Here is an 18,972-nt window from a genome sequence, read left to right on the forward strand (position 1 = left end):
AAACTTCCCTAACATGGGAAAGGAAATAGCCACCCAGGTCCAGGAAACACAGAGAGTTCCAGGCAGGATAAACCCAGGAGAAACATGCCAAGACACATAGTAATCAAATTGACAAAAATTAAAGACAAAAATTATTGAAAGCAGCAAGGGAAAAACAACAAATAACATACAAGGGAACTCCCATAAGGTTAACAGCTGATTTCTCAGCAGAAACTCTACAAGCCAGAAGGGAGTGGCATGATATATTTAAAGAGATGAAAGGGAAGAACCTACAACCAAGATTACTCTACCTGGCAAGGATCTCATTCAGATTCAATGGAGAAATCAAAAGCTTTACAGACAAGCAAAAGCTAAGAGAATTCGGCACCGCCAAACCAGCTCTACAACAAATGCTAAAGGAGCTTCTGTAAGTGGGAAACACAAGAAAAGAAAAGGACCTACAAAAACAAACCCATAACAATTAAGAAAATGGTCATAGATACATACATATCGATAATTACCTTAAACATGAATGCATAAAATGCTCCAACCAAAAGACACAGGCTTGCTGAATGGATACAAAAACAAGACCCATATATATGCTGTCTACAAGAGACCCACTTCAGACCTAGGGACACATATAGACTGAAAGTGAGGGGATGGAAAAAGATACTCCATGCAAACGGAAATCAAAAGAAAGCTGGAGTAGCAATACTCATATCAGGTAAAATAGACTTTAAAATAAAGAATGTTACAAGAGACAAGGAAGGACACTACATAATGATCAAGGGATCAATCCAAGAAGATATAACAATTATAAATATATATAATATTATAAATATATATGGTGCACCATAGGAGCACCTCAATACATAAGGCAACTGCTAACAGCTATAAAAGAGGAAATTGACAGTAACACAGTAATAGTGGGGGACTTTAACACCTCACTTACACCAATGGACAGACCATCCAAACAGAAAATTAATAAGGAAACACAAGCTTTAAATGACACAATAGACCAGATAGATTTAATTGATATTTATAGGACATTCCATCCAAAAACAGTAGATTACACTTTCTTCTCAAGTGTGCACGGAACATTCTCCAGGATAGATCACATCTTGGGTCACAAATCAAGCCTCAGTAAATTTAAGAAAATTGAAATCATATCAAGCATCTTTTCTGACCACAATGCTATGAGATTAGAAATCAATTACAGGGAAAAAAACGTAAAAAACACTAACACATGGAGGCTAAACAATTCATTACTAAATAACCAAGAGCTCACTGAAGAAATCAAAGAGGAAATAAAAAAATACGTAGAGACAAATGACAGTGAAAACACGACGATCCAAAACCTATGGGATGCAGCAAAAGCAGTTCTAAGTGGGAAGTTTATAGCAATACAAGACTACCTCAAGAAACAAGAAAAATCTCAAATAAACAATCTAACCTTACACATAAAGGAACTAGAGAAAGAAGAACAAACAAAACCCAAAGTTAGTAGAAGGAAAGAAATCATAAAGATCAGAGCAGAAATAAATGAAATAGAAACAAAGAAAACAGTAGCAAAGATCAATGAAACTAAAAGCTGGTTCTTTGAGAAGATAAACAAAATTGATAAACCGTTAGCCAGACTCATCAAGAAAAAGAGGGAGAGGACTCAAATCAATAAAATTAGAAATGAAAAAGAAGTTACAACAGACACTGCAGAAATACAAAGTATCCTAAGAGATTACTACAAGCAACTCTATGCCAATAAAATGGACAACTGGGAAGAAATGGACAAATTCTTAGAAAGGTGTAACGTTCCAAGACTGAACCAGGAAGAACTAGAAAATATGAACAGACAAATCACAAGTAATGAAATTGAAACTGTGATTAAAAATCTTCCAACAAACAAAAGTCCAGGACCAGATGGCTTCACAGGTGAATTCTATCAAACATTTAGAGAAGAGCTAGCACCCATCCTTCTCAAACTCTTCCAAAAAATTGCAGAGGAAGGGACACTCCCAAACTCATTCTATGAGGCCACCATCACCCTGATACCAAAACCAGACAAAGATACTACAAAAAAAGAAAATTACAGACCAATATCACTGATGAATATAGATGCAAAAATCCTCAACAAAATACTAGCAAACAGAATCCAACAACACATTAAAAGGATCATATACCATGATCAAGTGGGATTTATCCCAGGGACACAACGATTCTTCAATATATGCAAATCAATCAATGTGATACACCATATTAACAAATTGAAGAATAAAAACCATATGATCATCTCAATAGATTCAGAAAAAAGCTTTTGACAAAATTCCACACCCGTTTATGGTAAAAACTCTCCAGAAAGTGGGCATAGAGGGAACCTACCTCAGCATAATAAAGGCCATATATGACAAACCCACAGCAAACATCATTCTCAATGGTGAAAAACTGAAAACATTTCCTCTAAGATCAGGAACAAGACAAGGATGTCCACCCTTGCCACTATTACTAAACATAGTTTTGGAAGTCCTAGCTTTGGCAATCAGAGAAGAAAAAGAAATAAAAGGAATACAAATTGGAAAAGAAGAAGTAAAACTGTCACTGTTTGCAGATGACATGGTACTATACATAGACAATCCTAGAGATGCCACCAGAAAACTACTAGAGCTAATCAATAAATTTGGTAAAGTTTCAGGATACAAAATTAACGCACATAACTAATAAGAACCTGATATATAAAAAAATAAAATTCAAAAATTCAAAAAAACCCCAAAACTAATGCACAGAAATCTCTTGCATTCATATACACTAATGATGAAAAATCTGAAAGAGAAATTAAGGAAACACTCCCATTTACCATTGCAACAAAAAGAATAAAATACCTAGGAATAAACCTACCTAGGGAGACGAAAGACCTGTATGCAGAAAACTATAAGACACTGATGAAAGAAATTAAAGATGATACCAACAGATGGAGAGATATACCATGTTCTTGGATTGGAAGAATCAATATTGTGAAAATGACTATACTACCCAAAGCAATCTACAGATCCAATGCAATCCCTATCAAATTACCAATGGCATTTTTTACAGAGCTAGAATAAAAAATCTTAAAATTCATATGGAGACACAAAAGACCCCGAAGAGCTAAAGCAGTCTTGAGGGAAAAAAACGGATCTGGAGGAATCAGACTCCCTGACTTCAGACTATACTACAAAGCTACAGTAATCAAGACAATATGGTAGTGGCACAAAAACAGAAATATAGATCAATGGAACAGGATAGAAAGCCCAGAGATAAACCCACGCACCTATGGGCAACTAATCTATGACAGAGGATGCAAGAATATACAATGGAGAGAAGACAGTCTCTTCAATAAGTGGTGCTGAGAAAACTGGACAGCTACATGTAAAAGAATGAAATTAGAATACTCCCTAACACCATACACAAAAATAAACTCAAAATGGATTACAGACCTAAATGTAAGACTGGACACTATAAAACTCTTAGAGGAAAACATAGGAAGAACACTCTTTCACATAAATCACCAGAAGATTTTTTTGATCCACCTCCTAGAGTAATGGAAATAAAAACAAAAATAAACAAATGGGACCTAATGAAACTTAAAAGCTTTTGCACAGCAAAGGAAACCATAAACAAGACGAAAAGACAACCCTCAGAATGGGAGAAAATATTCGCAAATGAATCAACAGACAATGGATTAATCTCCAAAATATATAAACAGCTCATGCAGCTCAATATTAAAGAAACAAACAACCCAATCAAAAAATGGGCAGAAGACCTAAATAAACGTTTCTCCAAAGAAGAAATACAGATGGCCAAGAAGCACATGAAAAGCTGCTCAGCATCACTAATCATTAGAGAAATGCAAATTAAAACTACAATGAGGTATCACCTCACACCAGTTAGAATGGGCATCATGAGAAAATCTACAAACAGTAAATGCTGGAGAGGGTGTGGAGAAAAGGGAACCCTCTTGCACTGTTGGTGGGAATGTAAATTGATACAGCCACTATGGAGAACAGTATGGAAGTTCCTTAAAAAACTAAAAATAGAATTACCGTATGACCGAGCAATCCCACTACTGGTCATATACCCAGAGAAAACCATAGTTCAAAAAGACACATGCATCCCAATGTTCATTGCAGCACTATTTACAATAGCCAGGTCATGGAAGCAACCTAAGTGTCCATCGACAGATGAATGGATAAAGAAGATGTGGCACATATATACAAAGGAATATTACTCAGCCATAAAAAGAAACGAAATTGAGTTATTTGTAGTGAGGTGGATGGCCCTAGAGACTGTCATACAGAGTGAAGTAAGTCAGAAAGAGAAAAACAAATACCGTATACTAACGCATATATGTGGAATCTAGAAAAATGGTACAGATGAACCGGTTTGCAGGGCAGAAATAGAGATACAGATGTAGAGAACAAACATATGGACACCAAGGGGGGAAAGTGGTGGGGGTGGTGGTGGTGTGTTGAATTGGGAGGTTGAAATTGACATATATACACTAATATGTATAAAATGGATAGCTAATAAGAACCTGCTGTATAAAAAAATAAAATAAATCTTTTATTTTCAGCACTTTGGAATCCAGCTGTTATTAAATTCTGTGAAAAATCAACTTTGCTTTCCCATACACACTAATTTTCAAAAGAGGGGTAGTAGAAATGAAAACTATATAAAGTCTACATATTTGGAACTTATTTGAGTTGAAAAAAAAATAGAAGTTTGGAATCCATGTTATCTACTAATGTAATTGTACCATCTACAATATCTGAAAAAATTATCTTATTGAAAATGGTATCTCTTTTAAGAATGATGTATGTATGTGTGTGCATGTATATGTCTCTGTGTGAAGTTGTATTACATAACTGGAATGGAAAAAGATTAATAACAATGCCTTGATTTATGGCTGCCCCATTTAAGCTTTCTCCCATAGTTTACTAACATAACTCAGTTATTTCCTTCACACAGACCTTTATTCCAATCAGTCATTTCCCACATTTTTTGACTTCCTACTGTAAAAAGAATACATGAACAAAACAAAATCTTTAACAACCGCATCTGATGAAACAGTGTGCAAAAATGCTTTCAGATATTTTCTTTCTACAAAAACAGCCCATGGCATCACAATGCATATTAATCACTATTATAACTGAGGAAAAGATTTTAAATTGCCCTTTTTAAAAAAGATTTTTAAATGAATTTTTAAATTGAGGTACAGTTGATTTATAATATTATATAATTTTCAGGTGTAAAACATAGTAATTCACAATTTTTAAAGGTTATACTCCATTTATAGTTATTATAAAATATTGGCCATATTCCCTGTACTGTACAATATATCTTCGTAGCTTATTTTATACATAGTAGTTGTACCTCTTAGTCCCCTACCTCTATATTGCTCCTCCCCTTCCCTCTCCCCACTGGTAACCACTAGTTTGTTCTCTGTATCTGTGAGTCTGTTTCTTTTTTGCTCTATTTACTAGTTTGTTTTATTTTTTAAATTCTACATATAACATACAGTATTTATCTTCCTCTGTCTGACTTATTTCACTGAGCATAATACCCTCCAAGTCCATCCATGTTGTTGCAGATGGCAAAATTTCATTCTTTTTTATGGCTGAGTAGTATTCTATTGTATATATATACCACATCTTCTTTATCCATTCATTCGTTTGTTTGTTTGTTTTTTGAAGTATAGTTGATTTACAGTGTTGTGCCAGTCTCTGCTGTACAGCAACATTCATCTGTTGATGGACACTTAGGTTGCTTCCATATCTTGGCTATTGTAAATAATGCTGCTATGAACATTGGTGTGCATATATCTTTTCGAATTAGTGTTTTCATTTTCTTCAGATGTATACCCAGGAGTGGAATTGCTGGATTATATGATAGTTCTGTTTTTAACTTTTTAGGGAACCTCCATACTATTTTCCACAGTGGCTGCACCAATTTATGTCCCTACCAACAGTGTACAAGTGTCCCTTTTCTTCACATTCTCACTGACATTTGTGATTTGTGATCTTTTTGATGATAGCCATTCTGACAAGTGTGAAGTGATATCTCATTGTGGTTTTGATTTGCAATTCTCCAGTGATTAGTGATGTTGAGCATCTTTTCATGTGCCTGTTGGCCATCTTAAAGTCTTCTTTGGAAAAACGACTATTCAGGTCTTCTGCTCATTTTTTAATCTTGGTTTGTTTGGGGTTTTTTTTGATGTTGGGTTGTATGAGCTGCTTATATTTTTTGGATATTAATCCCTTATCAGTCATATTATTTGCAAATATTTTCTCCCATTCAGTAGGTTGTCTTTTCATTCTGTCAGTGGCTTCCTTTGCTGTGCAAAAGCTTTTAAGTTTAACTAGGTCCCATTTGTTTAGTTTTGCTTTTGTTTCCTTTGCCTTAGGAGACAGATCCAAATATATATTGCTACAATTTATGTCAAAGGGTGTTCTGCTTGTGTTTTGTTCTAGGAGTTTTATGGTTTCCAGTCTTACATTTAGGTTTTTAATCCATTTTGAGTTTATTTTTGTATATAGTGTGAGAAAATGTTCTAATTTCATTATTTTAATGTAGCTGTGCAGTTTTCCCAGCACCACTATTGAAGACACTATCTTCTCTCCATTGTATATTCTTGCCTCCTTTGTCATAGATTAATGGACCATAAATGCATGAGTTTATTTCTAGGCTCTGAATTCTGTTCCATTAATCTATGTGTCTGTTTTTGTTCCAGTACTGTACGGTTTTAATTACTGTAGCTTTGTAGTATAGTCTGAAGTCAGGGAGTGTGATACTTCTAGCTCTGTTCTTTCTCAAGATTGTTTTGTCTATTCAGGGTCTTTTGTGTTTCCATGCAAATTTTAAAATTATTTGTTCTAGTTCTGTGAAGAATGCCATTGGTATTTTGATAGGGATTGCACTGAATTTGTAGATTCAATTCAAAATATTTCCTCTAATATCAGGAACAAGACAAGGATGCTCACTCTTGCCACTTTTATTCAACATAGTGTTGGAAGTCCTAGTCACAGCAACCAGATAAAAAAAAGAAATAAAAGGAATCCAAATTGGAAGGGAAGAATAAAACTGGGAAGAATGATACTATACATAAAAAATTCTAAAGACACTACCAAAAAACTACTAGAGCTCATCAGTGAATTCAGTAAAGTTGCATGATATAAAATTAATGTACAGAAATCTGTTGCATTTCTATACACTAACAATGAACTATCAGAAAGAGAAATTAAGGAAACAGTTCCACTTACAATTACATCAAAAAGAATAAAATACCTAGGAATAAACTTACCTAAGGAAGTAAAAGACCTGTATTCAGAAAACTATAAGACACTGATGAAAGAAATTGAAGATGACACAAACAGATGGAAAGATATACTGTGTTCATGGATTAGAAGAATTAATATTGTTAAAATAACCATACTACTGACATTATCCCACTGAAAGAAAATCTGTGTTGATCGTTTTTGATTTTGCCTTTATGGGGGTAAACTCATGACAGATTGACATTTAAAAATCTGAGAAAAAACACCCATACTACCTGAGACAGTCTACAATTCAGTATATTGCCCTTTAAAAAAGAAACAGTACATTTGTGCAACCCTTGGCTAAGTAATCTGAGGATATTTTAATCCAGCTCTGATTAGTTGAAGAATACAAGACCACTATCATAAGCACATCAGTTTTAGCTGTCAGAATAAGGTGTCTCTGATGAGAAGCCATTGTTGTCACCTGTTTTTCTTCACCCAGCCAACTCCAGCCCCCTTCTTCCAGTTACATAAACATTGTTATATAGAGGCCAACCGTCATATTCCATCCTTCATTCTAGATTCATCATCCGTCTTGTTTGCACTCACAATCCCAGCTCTACCTTTTCTTCAGCTCTACTTCACAGTCGATGGGTGTGATCCCTGTTCCTGGGTTCCACATTCAATGCAGAATCCACATAGTTCACATCACAGTCATAGGTTCATTCATCTTTTCCTTTGGTCTTTCCCATTCAGTAAGCTCTCGTACTAATACTTTGTCTGAATTTATCACTTACACCATGAAGTTTTAGAAGTACGTGCTGGGAAGAGCATCCAAGTTCCTTATACTATTCTTTTTTTTTTAATTTTTATTTATTTAGTTATTTATTTATTTTTGGCTGTGTTGGGTCTTCGTTTCTGTGCAAGGGCTTTCTCTAGTTGTGGCAAGTGGGGGCCACTCTTCATCGCGGTGTGTGGGCCTCTCACTATCGCGGCCTCTCTTGTTGCGGAGCACAGGCTCCAGTCGCGCAGGCTCAGTAGCTGTGGCTCACGGGCCCAGTTGCTCCGTGGCATGTGGTATCCTCCCAGACCAGGGCTCGAACCCATGTTCCCTGCATTGGCAGGCAGATTCTCAACCACTGCGCCACCAGGGAAGCCCCTTTATACTATTCTTGAGTTAACCAAAATACTTGGTTTCTAGTGTTGTTGGAGATCAGTTATTGCCCAATACAACCAATATCCTCCCACACATCTTTTAGCACTGCTTTTGCTACATGCCATAAGTTTTGGTATATTGTGTTTTGTTTTCGTTTGTCTTGAGGTATTTTCTAAGTTCCTTTTTTATTTCTTCTTTGACCCAATGGTTGTTCACGAGTGTGTTGTTTTATTTCCACATATTTGAATTTTCCAGTTTTATTTCTGCTATTGATTTCTAGTTTCATTTGATTGTAGTCAGAAAGGATGCTTGGCATAATTTCATTCTTCTTAAATTTGTTAAGACTTGTTTTGTGACCTAAGATGTGATCTGTTCTGGAGAAAGTTCCAGGTATACCTGAAAAGAATGTATATTTTGCTACTTTTGGGTGGAAGTACTGTATTGATAAAAGTTACGGAGGCCGAGAAGTCCCACAGTCTGCTATCTGCATGCTAGAGAACCAGGAAAGCCAAGGTATAATTCAGTCAGAGTCTGAAGGCCCGAGGACAAGGAGCTGTGGTGTCTGAGTAGAGAGGTTGATGTTCCAACTTAAGAAGAGTGATACTTGACTTTTAACTCACCTTTCTCAATACAGAGGGTGAGTGCCCTAAAGACTGAGCCAGTGTGCTACTCCTCTACATGTGGATGCCTCCCACTCCATCCTGAAAAAGTAATGTCCACAGAGACAGTCTCTCATGGAGTGCCTCAGGGCTCTGTATCCATTCCTGTCCTGTGTTGTGCTCCTGTCAGTGACTCAGATGAGGAATTGAGCATGCACAGAGGACAGGAAGCTGAAAGGACAGTAACTTACTAGAGGCGGAGTGAGGATCCAGAAGGAACACAGCATGTTGCTTCAAGGAGCCTAACCACTCTGCAGATGAGTAGCCATCCTGAAATCAAACTCTAACTCTCCTCCCAAAACCACTGCAAAGTCCAGCCTGGGGATGATGGAGCTGCTGCTGCAGCTGAGGGAAAAGGACCTGGGGGCTGAGTGAGCTACAGGATGACTGACCAGCAGGCTCTGGGCTCTGGGTGATGTCTTCATAGGAATACGTTGACTGAAGAAAGGAGAGGAGGACATGGAAAGGAGGGAGGGAGGCAGCAAGAAGAAAACCTCCTCCGGGGCCTTCAGTATCAATGGATTTGGGGATATTATCCCAGAACAATACACAGTTGTTTTTTTTTTAATAAATTTATTTATTTGATTTATTTATTTTTGGCTGTGTTGGGTCTTTGTTGCTGTGCACAGACTTTCTCTAGTTGTGGTGAGCTGGGGCTACTCTTTGTTGCGGTGTGCAGGCTTCTCATTGCGGTAGCTTCTCTTCTTGCGGAGCACAGGCTCTAGGTGCGCGGGCTTTAGTAGTTGTGGCACGCGGCTCAGTAGTTGTGGCTCGTGGGCTCTAGAGCACAGGCTCAGTAGTTGTGGTGCATGGGCTTGGTTGCTCCGTGACATGTGGGATCTTCTCGGACCAGGGCTCAAACCTGTGTCCCTTGCATTGGCAGGCAGATTCTTAACCACTGCACCACCAGGGAAGTCCCAATACACAGTTTCTAAACTGAGTACAACTCGCTTTCCAAACTTTAATGACTTTAGGGACAAAACTGGTCCCCAAAAGGAAACTGAGACTCAAATTACCTTCTATAGGCAATGGCAAGTTCTTTGGAGATCATTCCTGGAGCACCAAGGCAAGTGGAGTGGGGAGACCTGGACCTTCATCCATCACAGGGACTGAGCATCTCCCCCCTCTTCCTGCTTTAGACCCAGTGTGGCTATTTCTGATACGTGACCTGTTCCCAACCCTTAGAAGAGTGATCACTCTTTCACATCATGTTTCTGATAAAGGCAAGTGAAGGTTTTGGTAAAAGGACTCTGAGATTTTCATTAGCACAAGCTCATTTCTAAGAATAGATCTGATTGTTCAGTGGAATAGGGCTCAAAATGGGGGAAAAGAGGTGATTTCAGTGGTATGGCAAGTGCTGAATGCAGCACAGCCCCTCATGGTGGGACATAATATCCTGAAAGACATCTAAAAATTATTCAGGAATTATGCACAGTTCCTCTCAACTACATGACATTTTTTTTGGATGCTATAAGAATAGCAACGTTGATTCTCTATCATCTTATTGCCAAAACCAACTGATTTCTGAATATCTGGAGGGCATGGGGGAAGAACTAACTTTGCTTGAGGACTGCAGAAGGCAGAGCCAGGTGGAAATTGCAGGGAGGCAGATTTCCTATCTATAGGATTGATACTTTAAAATGTAATAAACCTCCTCAGCAACCAGAGAGCCTGTTTTACTCAGGTATTCCAGCTGAGGCCAGAGGACCATGGTCAAGGAAGTAGTGGGCCTGCATGCTTTGGGGGTGGGGGTGCGGTGGTTGGCCTGGGTCGACCCTCAGGCCTCTCCCACGCCTGGATCTACAGTTGTCTGTCAGCATAATGAAAGCCAGAACTGAAGGATGGCCAAGAAGGTGTGTTTTAGGAAGCCCTGCATAAGCAGGTGGCATCCACCCCATGACTGTTTCTATGACTATTTTTGCACGTCTGCTGAAAGAAAATATTTTGGAAAATCTTTCCAAACATGAATTACTTCCAAATCAATTAATTGGGCTTAAGTGATGCCAAAGGGAAGCATTCTTTATTCTTAGGGAGGGAGAGGTTGGAACCATGATTCCAGTCATGAATAAACCAAATGGTTTCCTTCCTCCAGTGGAAGAGGAGCTGCTCAAGGAGATTCATGACATCCAACCCCTGGATCGGAGAGGGACTCTGACCTCGGAGTTATGGGGCCCCATACAGAGTTCCTGCAGACACCACCTGTGTGGGGAAGAGGTCAGGAGTGATGGGCATTCAGTCATCTAGCCTGACCTTTGCATTTAGGGGCAGAGGGGATAACACGGCTGGTAATAGGGCCTCAGAAAAACCCAAGGAGGGTGAGGATGGCTTGTCCTCAAAACCTGTCAGTGGACATTGCTTATTCTGGGGAAGTCTTTTGATCAGGCAAATGTCCAGGAAGAAATCGTGCAAGTCTCTAAAGAATGCTTTTCATTTGTTTGTCTGTTGATTGTCTGTTTTCAAAAGGTCGTGACAGCAGAATGGAATACCTGGGAATACAAAGTTAGGATAGTGTTGTCAGCCTTGGCTGGACATTGAAACCATCTGGGGAGCTTTAAAAAGTCCTGATGCCTGGATTCCATCACAGACATTTGGATTTACTTGGCCCAGCGTGTAACCTAGGAAAAGAGGAGAATTAAGGGAACCATTATCTTTAGATCTCTGATGAGCTGTTATGGGGCAGAAAGGGGTGACATGCTCTGTGTGTCCCCAGAGAGCAGGACTAGGACTAAAACTAGGAAAATATAAAGAGACTTGACCCAAGAGACAAATTTTTCAGATGATAAAAGATGTATAAAGCTAGAATTGGTTTCCTAAAAAGGTGATGAGATCTTCATTGGTGGATGGGATCAAGCAAACACTGGATAGTAGCAGCTTGGATGTAAAAAGGAAAATTCAGGGAGACTAGATGTTTGGAGGTCCCTTTTCCAAGGCTGAAGTCTTTAAAGTCAGGGATGAGGCATTAGCCTGACTTCAGTGGCAGTGGTATGAGAAGCTACCCAGGGAACTGGAGCTCTCTGGAGGCTGAGATGGTGGCTGTTAATGCAGTCTGGCTTCCCAGGGCATCAGTGCAGACTGGCCAGGACAGCACTACAGCCAGGGGGATGATAAGTGCCTTAGAATGCAACCATACTCCACAACACAGCTGCCCAAGCCCAGCCCTCAGCCTCCTTCAAGGACCTGATTGGATGTCACCTTCCCCAGGTGGCCTTCCTGTCCATCCTGCCCTTCCAAAGTGACCTATCAGTGCCCCCTCCATGGAACTGTAGTCTATTCTGGAGCCAATGCATCCTTCCCTGAAAGGCTGTGGATTTTCTGTCATGTGTGAGTGAGTCATGTTGGCTGATGAATGGAGAGAGGAAGACAGGATGGCGTAAACGGACAGATGAGAGGATGGCCTGGGGCCTGGGCTGTCTATTACAGGAGGATAAGGGGAAGGTCAGAAGATGTTTCTGTGAGGGTAACATGAAGAGAAGAAAGCCTGCCAAGAGCTGTAGATTCAGGGCTGATCATTTCACCAGCCCTGGGCACCAAGGGAGAAAAACATGAAGTGAATCTCATCTCACTTTTCTGACCAAGATTTAACAAGATAACAAGATTTAACAAGATAAGTCCATCATCCAGCATATACCAGTAGAAATGAATATGTCTGATCAGGTAAATTAAATCACCACAGGGGCATCTCGAATGTCTCTCGCACAGAGAGTGGCTTAAGATGTCAAAGTAGATTCTTTTCTAGTCCCCTGAATTTTACTGAGAATCACAGAGAGACCATCCATTGTTAAAGCTGTTTTCCTTTTGCTCAGCAGAGAGGGCGTTCCTCACTAGCAAGCCAGCAACTGCAGAGTCAGAGGATGCTGAGGTTGACCTGAGTTCCTGCAGGTGACAGAGCAGATGCACCATGGCCAGGTCCAATTGGACCTTCCCCCTGGTGAGGTTCATTCTCCTGGGCCTCTCAGCCCACCCAAGGCTGGAGAAAATGTTCTTTGTGCTCATCTTGCTCATGTACCTGGTGATCCTGCTGGGCAGCGGGGTCCTCATCCTGGTGACCATCCTTGACTCCCGCCTACACAAGCCCATGTACTTCTTCCTGAGGAACCTCTCCTTCCTGGACATCTGCTACACAGCCTCCTCAGTCCCCCTCATCCTGGATAGCTTCCTGACCCCCAGGAAAACCATCTCCTTCTCAGCTTGTTTTGGGCAGATGTTCCTCTCCTTTGCCATGGGAACCATGGAGTATGTGCTCCTGAGCATGATGGCGTTTGATCGCTCCGTGGCCATCTGCAACCCCCTGAGGTACTCTGTGGTCATGAGCAAGGCTGCCTATTTGCCCATGGCCAGCTCCTGGGCAGCTGGTATCATCAACACTGTGGTCCAAACATCCCTTGCAATACGACTGCCCCTCTGTGGGGACAACATCATCAACCACTTCACCTGTGAGATCCTGGCTGTCCTGAAGTTGGCCTGTGCTGACATCTCCATCAGTGTGACCATTCTGAGGACAACAATTATTATCTTCCTGGGCATCCCAGTTCTGTTCATCTTTTTCTCCTATGTGTTCGTCATTGCTACCATCCTGAGGATCCCCTCAGCTGAGGGGAGGGAAAAGGCCTTCTCCACCTGCTCTGCCCACCTCACAGTTGTGGTCATATTCTATGGGACCATTGTCTTTATGTATGCCAAGCCCAAGTCTAAGGACCCACTGGGGACAGATAAACAGGACCTTTCAGGCAAGCTCATCTCCCTCTTCTATGGGGTGGTGACTCCCATGCTCAACCCCATCATCTACAGCCTAAGGAACAAAGATGTAAAGGCTGCTGTGAAGAACTTTGTGTGTCAGAAACACCTGAGTAATGTTGCATTGTGTATCTAGAAAAATAGTATAGATGATCTTATTTGCAAAGCAGAAATAGAGACACAGATGTACAGAACAAACGTATGGATACCAAGGGGGAAAGGGGGGAAGGTGGGATGAATTGGGCGATTGGGATTGACATATATACACTATTGATACCATGTATAAAATAGATAACTAATGAGAACCTACTGTATAGCTCAGGGAACTCTATTCAGTGCTCTGTGGTGACCTAAATGGGAAAGAAACCCAAAAAAGAGTGGCTATATGTATATGTATATAGCTGATTCACTTTGCCGTACAGTAGAAACTAACAGTGTAAAGCAACTATACTCCAATAAAAATTAATTTTTTAAAAAAGAAATTTAAATTAAAAAAAAAAAAAGGAACACCTATCTGAGTGACTGTCATGGAATTCCACACTGCCAGAACACATGATCTCCAAACTCCTCAGTGTCCTCCTGGGGAAGTGGGAGCCCAGTGTAGAGAAGGGAGTCTCCCAAGGTTCATGTTGTGGACCATGTGAGTAAGACTAAAAAGTAAACTGGCCCTCCTCCCCTTGTTACATAGGCAATGGAATCTTCTAAGAATCTAGAAGGAAAGAGCTTCACATTTCTAGAAATGCTGGCTAGTTGTTGGCTTTGTGCATAACCATGGTGATGTCACATCATAGCTACTTTATGCCAATGAAATCTAAGATCCTCCGCAACCAGAAGCTGACTCTTTGTTCTTATAACTGAAAAAACAAAACTAAATAGATTGGGATGAAAGTTCATTGAAGAGTCAGTGGCTCATAGCTGGTCCTGGCCATAGACTCAGGGACCATCAAGATTCCCAGGGGGACTGTCTGGGGACCATGGCTTGTCCTGTTTGTTCCCAATTAAATCTGATGCTTTGTTCCCCTGGGGGTTAAGTCCAGAACCCTAAGTATTGGGAAAAGCCCATTAACATTCCAAATTATTGTATTATTACAACAGCTGCTTCTAGTACTCCCAGAGAAAACAAGATAGCTGTTCAAAGAGCAGCTGGGTGAGAGAGGACAGGGAAGGGGATAAGCAGGCCACCCAGGTCAGCATAGACTGGGGCTGAACCATCCTGCCCTGTCCATCTAGAGGTGCTCTCAGCCCAGGCCAGGCAGCCAGAAACCGGCCTTCCAATTCCACTTCCAACACCATTTGCCACTGTTGAGCGCTTGGCGAAGTGTCTTTCCCTCTCTGGACCTTAAGTCCTTTGTCTGTAAAATAAGAGCTTATGGCCCATCCCTCTCACTAGACAATGCGTGTAAAAACACCTGGGGAAAGCCCAGAGAGGAGTAGTTCATGGCTCACACCCCACAAACTGCCGCTCATTGATTAGGGATCTCCTCTGGGCTCTCTCCCCATCCTTCGCAGATCAAGAGCAATGGCTCCAAATTTCTAAGGCCACTTAGGGCACTATTGGAAGGAGACTTGGGTGGGCTGATTGTGGCTCTGGATACCTGTGCCTGCTGCAAACCCGCCATCTGGTGGACATTCTGCAAGCTCCTGAGATCAGTGCTTCTGGAACTTTAACGTGCTCCTGATTCACCTGGGGATGTTGTGAAAATGCCAGTTTGGATTCACTGAGTCTGAGGTGAGGTTGGAGATTCTGCATCTCTGACAAGTTCCCAGGTGATGCCTATGCTGCTGCCCTTCGGACCACACTTTGAGTAGCAGGCTCTGCAAGATGTGCGACTAGGGCCAAGGGTCTGAAGGGAGAGTCAGGGAAGCAACTCCTGTGTGTGCCAAGTCCTCCAGCATCGGCAACCGAGGCTGCTCTCTGCACTCTGGGGGCAGCAGTTCGCCCTGTGACCTCTCTGCTCTTACAGGTCTAAGAAGAATTTTTGGTTTATCAGTTTGTTCAGCTTTTCACTTGTTAGTACAGAGTGGTGTCTTCCAAGCTTCTTCCATGCTAGACCAGAAACCAACCGTTCCCACTTCAAATAGCTCTAAAAGTGCAGTCAAGTGCAAGTGCAAATAGATAAAACAATGTTGTCAAGTGCAAAATTAGAGGCATAAATATAGCAGAGAAAGAAACGGATGTCAAATTTTGCAGAAAACAAAATTGTATTTCTAAAAATTAACCAGAAAAATATTATCAGTAATATGAGTTCAGAAAAGCTAAGGAGACAGAAATAACTTCTCAAAAAGCAATTGTATTCCTACATACCATCAGTATAGAACAAAAAAACAAAACAAAACAGAAATAATATCCTATTTGCAGTAGTAACAGGTACCAAATAATTGGGAAAAAACATAATTCCAGACATGACAGACTGTGTCAAGGAAAAAATGATGCGTGTTGTCAGAGTATAAAGGAAGGCGGAGTGATTGACCAGGGGCTTGAGAGTATAAATACAAAACAATGGCCTTAATTTCTAAGGGGGAAGCTCTCAAATTGTAACAAATAGAACTTCTTTCATATGCATATTCCTGGTCTCTACCCCTCCCCCCCAACAATGATTCAAATTTCACTGTGTCTGCGGTAAGGCCAATAGGAAACCTGGGCTTAGAAACAAAGTTATTTAGTGTTTTAAATTCCCCAGAAGCCAGGACTTCCTTGGTGGTCCAGTGGGTAAGACTCCGTGTTACAACGCAGGGGGCCTGGGTTTGGTTAGGGGAACTAGATCCCACATGCATGCCACAACTAAAATGTCCGCATGCTGCAACTAAAGATCCCAAGTGCCGCAACGATGATCACACATGCTGCAACTAAGACCCGGCGCAGCCAAAATAAACAAACAATAAATAAATTCCCCAGAAAACTGTACCGAACTACATAAATTGCTAGTGAAGAATAATTGAACGGGACTTCCCTGGTGGCGCAGTGGTTAAGAACCTGCCTGCCAATGCAGGGCACTTGGGTTCGAGCCCTGGTCTGGGAAGATCCCACATGCTGTGGAGCAACTAAGCCTGCGTGCCACAACTACTGAGCCTGCACTCTAGAGCCCGTGAGCCACAACTACTGAGCCCACGCACCGCAACTACTGAAGCCCACGTGCCTAGAGCCTGTGCTCCGCAACAAGAGAAGCCACCGCAACGAGAAGCCTATGCACCGCAACGGAGAGTAGCCCCTGCTCACCGCAACTAGAGAAAGACCGCGTGCAGGAACGAAGACCCAATGCAGCGATAAATAAATAAATAAATAAATAAATAAATAAATAAATAAATAAATAAAGTTAATTGTTAAAAAAAAAGAATAATTGAACAATACAAGGATCTTTTGAAAGTAATGATGTTAGAGTCTTCCTGCCAGATTTGAACTTATTACAAAGTAACAATTACTGAACGATACACCACTGGCTATTTTTAAGTTTTGCAAAATCAGTGGTTATCAGAGATACCAGAAAATTAATTCCAACTATAGAATTTAATACATATATGTCAGGTCAAAATTAATAGCATGAAGAAGGAACCACTTTTTAATAAATAGTGGGACAGCAGCAACATTCAATTGAATGAAGGTTTGCCTTTAATCCATACATCACACCACACGCTACCATAAACTTAGGATGGATTAGAATTAAACATAAGACACCATCATGATCACACAAAACAAAAAGAGAACAGAATGACATATTTATTCCAGCTGGGGAAGAGGGCATGATTCACTATTCTGGAAGAGAAAGAGGGTTATCAGAATTAAAATAGACATATTCAAACATACATCGTACAAAACTCTTGAATAATATGGTCTGATCATACAAGAATCAAACTTCTCCCAAATGGAGGTTTGTTGGGTTCTGCAAGTATTTGATTTGAGTTTCTTTTATATATATGTATATATATTCTAAATGACTTTTAATATGTAGTAAGACCATGGACACATGCAAACTTACGTTTTGATTTTTGGCACACAAGAGGCCGCTACCACAATAGCATGTGTATTGTTGAGTTGACTCCTTTGCATAGACCTCAGAATAAATCTTTTCCTGCCATCTCTTCATATTTATTTTATCTTCTTTAAATGTGTCCTTGATTAGAAAAAGTGTAATTCTGCAGTGATCTTTTCCCTAATCCAAGCCTACGCTCAACTGCTCATTTATAATTGTACCAGGGAGTACAAATGTGCACTGTTCCCAATTAAGTGTTAGGCAAGGCTCAGAAGCATCTGCTTGGTACATGTTCTCATCATGGTGTCATAGCCAATTGCACAATAACAAGGAAACATGTAACTGGTCACACAGTAATAATGTCTCATTGTAAATAGTATTGGGATTAACCATACATTTGGGGTGTTACTTCCCTGACTACATTTATGATAAGGAACTTGAGCAGTTATCCAAACTTATTAGTAAATCAATATTTTTTCTTATTTTTAATGTCTAACGGGCATTTAAAAAATCAATACAGTTTGTTTTTTAGAGCAGTTTTAGGTTCACAGCAAAACTGAGCAGGAAGTACAGAGTTCCCATATACCCAGTCCCCCCACACACACAACCTCTCCGACTATCAACATCCAGCAGCAGAATGGTATCTTTGTTACAATCAGTGAATCTACATTGACACATCATCACCCAGAGTTCATAGTTTAGAGTTCACTCTTAGTGTACATTCTGTGGATTTGGACAAATGTGTAATGACATGTATCCAGCATTATAGTTTTGTACAGAATGCTTTAACTGCTCTGAAAATCCTCTGTGCTCTGCCTCTCCATCCCTCCCACCCCCTCTAACCCCTGGCAACCCCTAATCTGTTTACTGTCTCCATAATTTTGCCTTTTCCAGAATGTCACAGAGTTGGAATCATTTAGTATGTAGGCTTTTCAGATTGGCTTCTTTCACTTAGTAACATGCTTTTAAGTTTCCTCCATGTCTTTTTGTGGTTTGATAGCTCATTTCTTTTTATTGCTGAATAATCTTCCATTGTATGGATGTACCACAGTTTATGTAACCACTTACCTATTAAAGGACATCTTGGTTGCTTCCAAGTTTTGTTAGTTATGAACAAAGCTGCTATAAATATCCGTGTGCAGGTTTTGGTATGGACATGAGTGTTCATGAGTCAATATTGAAATTAAAAT

The 18,972-nt window shown here is 40.3% G+C and overlaps 1 protein-coding gene across 1 annotated transcript in view; it reads left to right on the forward strand.

Annotated features, from left to right (window-relative positions):
- Positions 1-17,085, forward strand: part of LOC309632795 (uncharacterized protein) — an 80,054-nt gene extending 62,969 nt beyond the window's left edge. Inside the window, exon 4 of the mRNA XM_082400632.1 lies at positions 12,972-17,085. Coding sequence (XP_082256758.1) covers positions 12,972-13,950 — 979 coding nt within the window. The 3' untranslated portion in view covers positions 13,951-17,085. The remainder of the gene's footprint in view (positions 1-12,971) is intronic.
- Positions 17,086-18,972: the final 1,887 nt, after the last annotated feature.

The sequence above is a fragment of the Balaenoptera borealis genome, assembly GCF_965194805.1.
Source record: "Balaenoptera borealis genome assembly, chromosome: 8".
NCBI classification, from domain to species: Eukaryota; Metazoa; Chordata; class Mammalia; order Artiodactyla; family Balaenopteridae; genus Balaenoptera; species Balaenoptera borealis.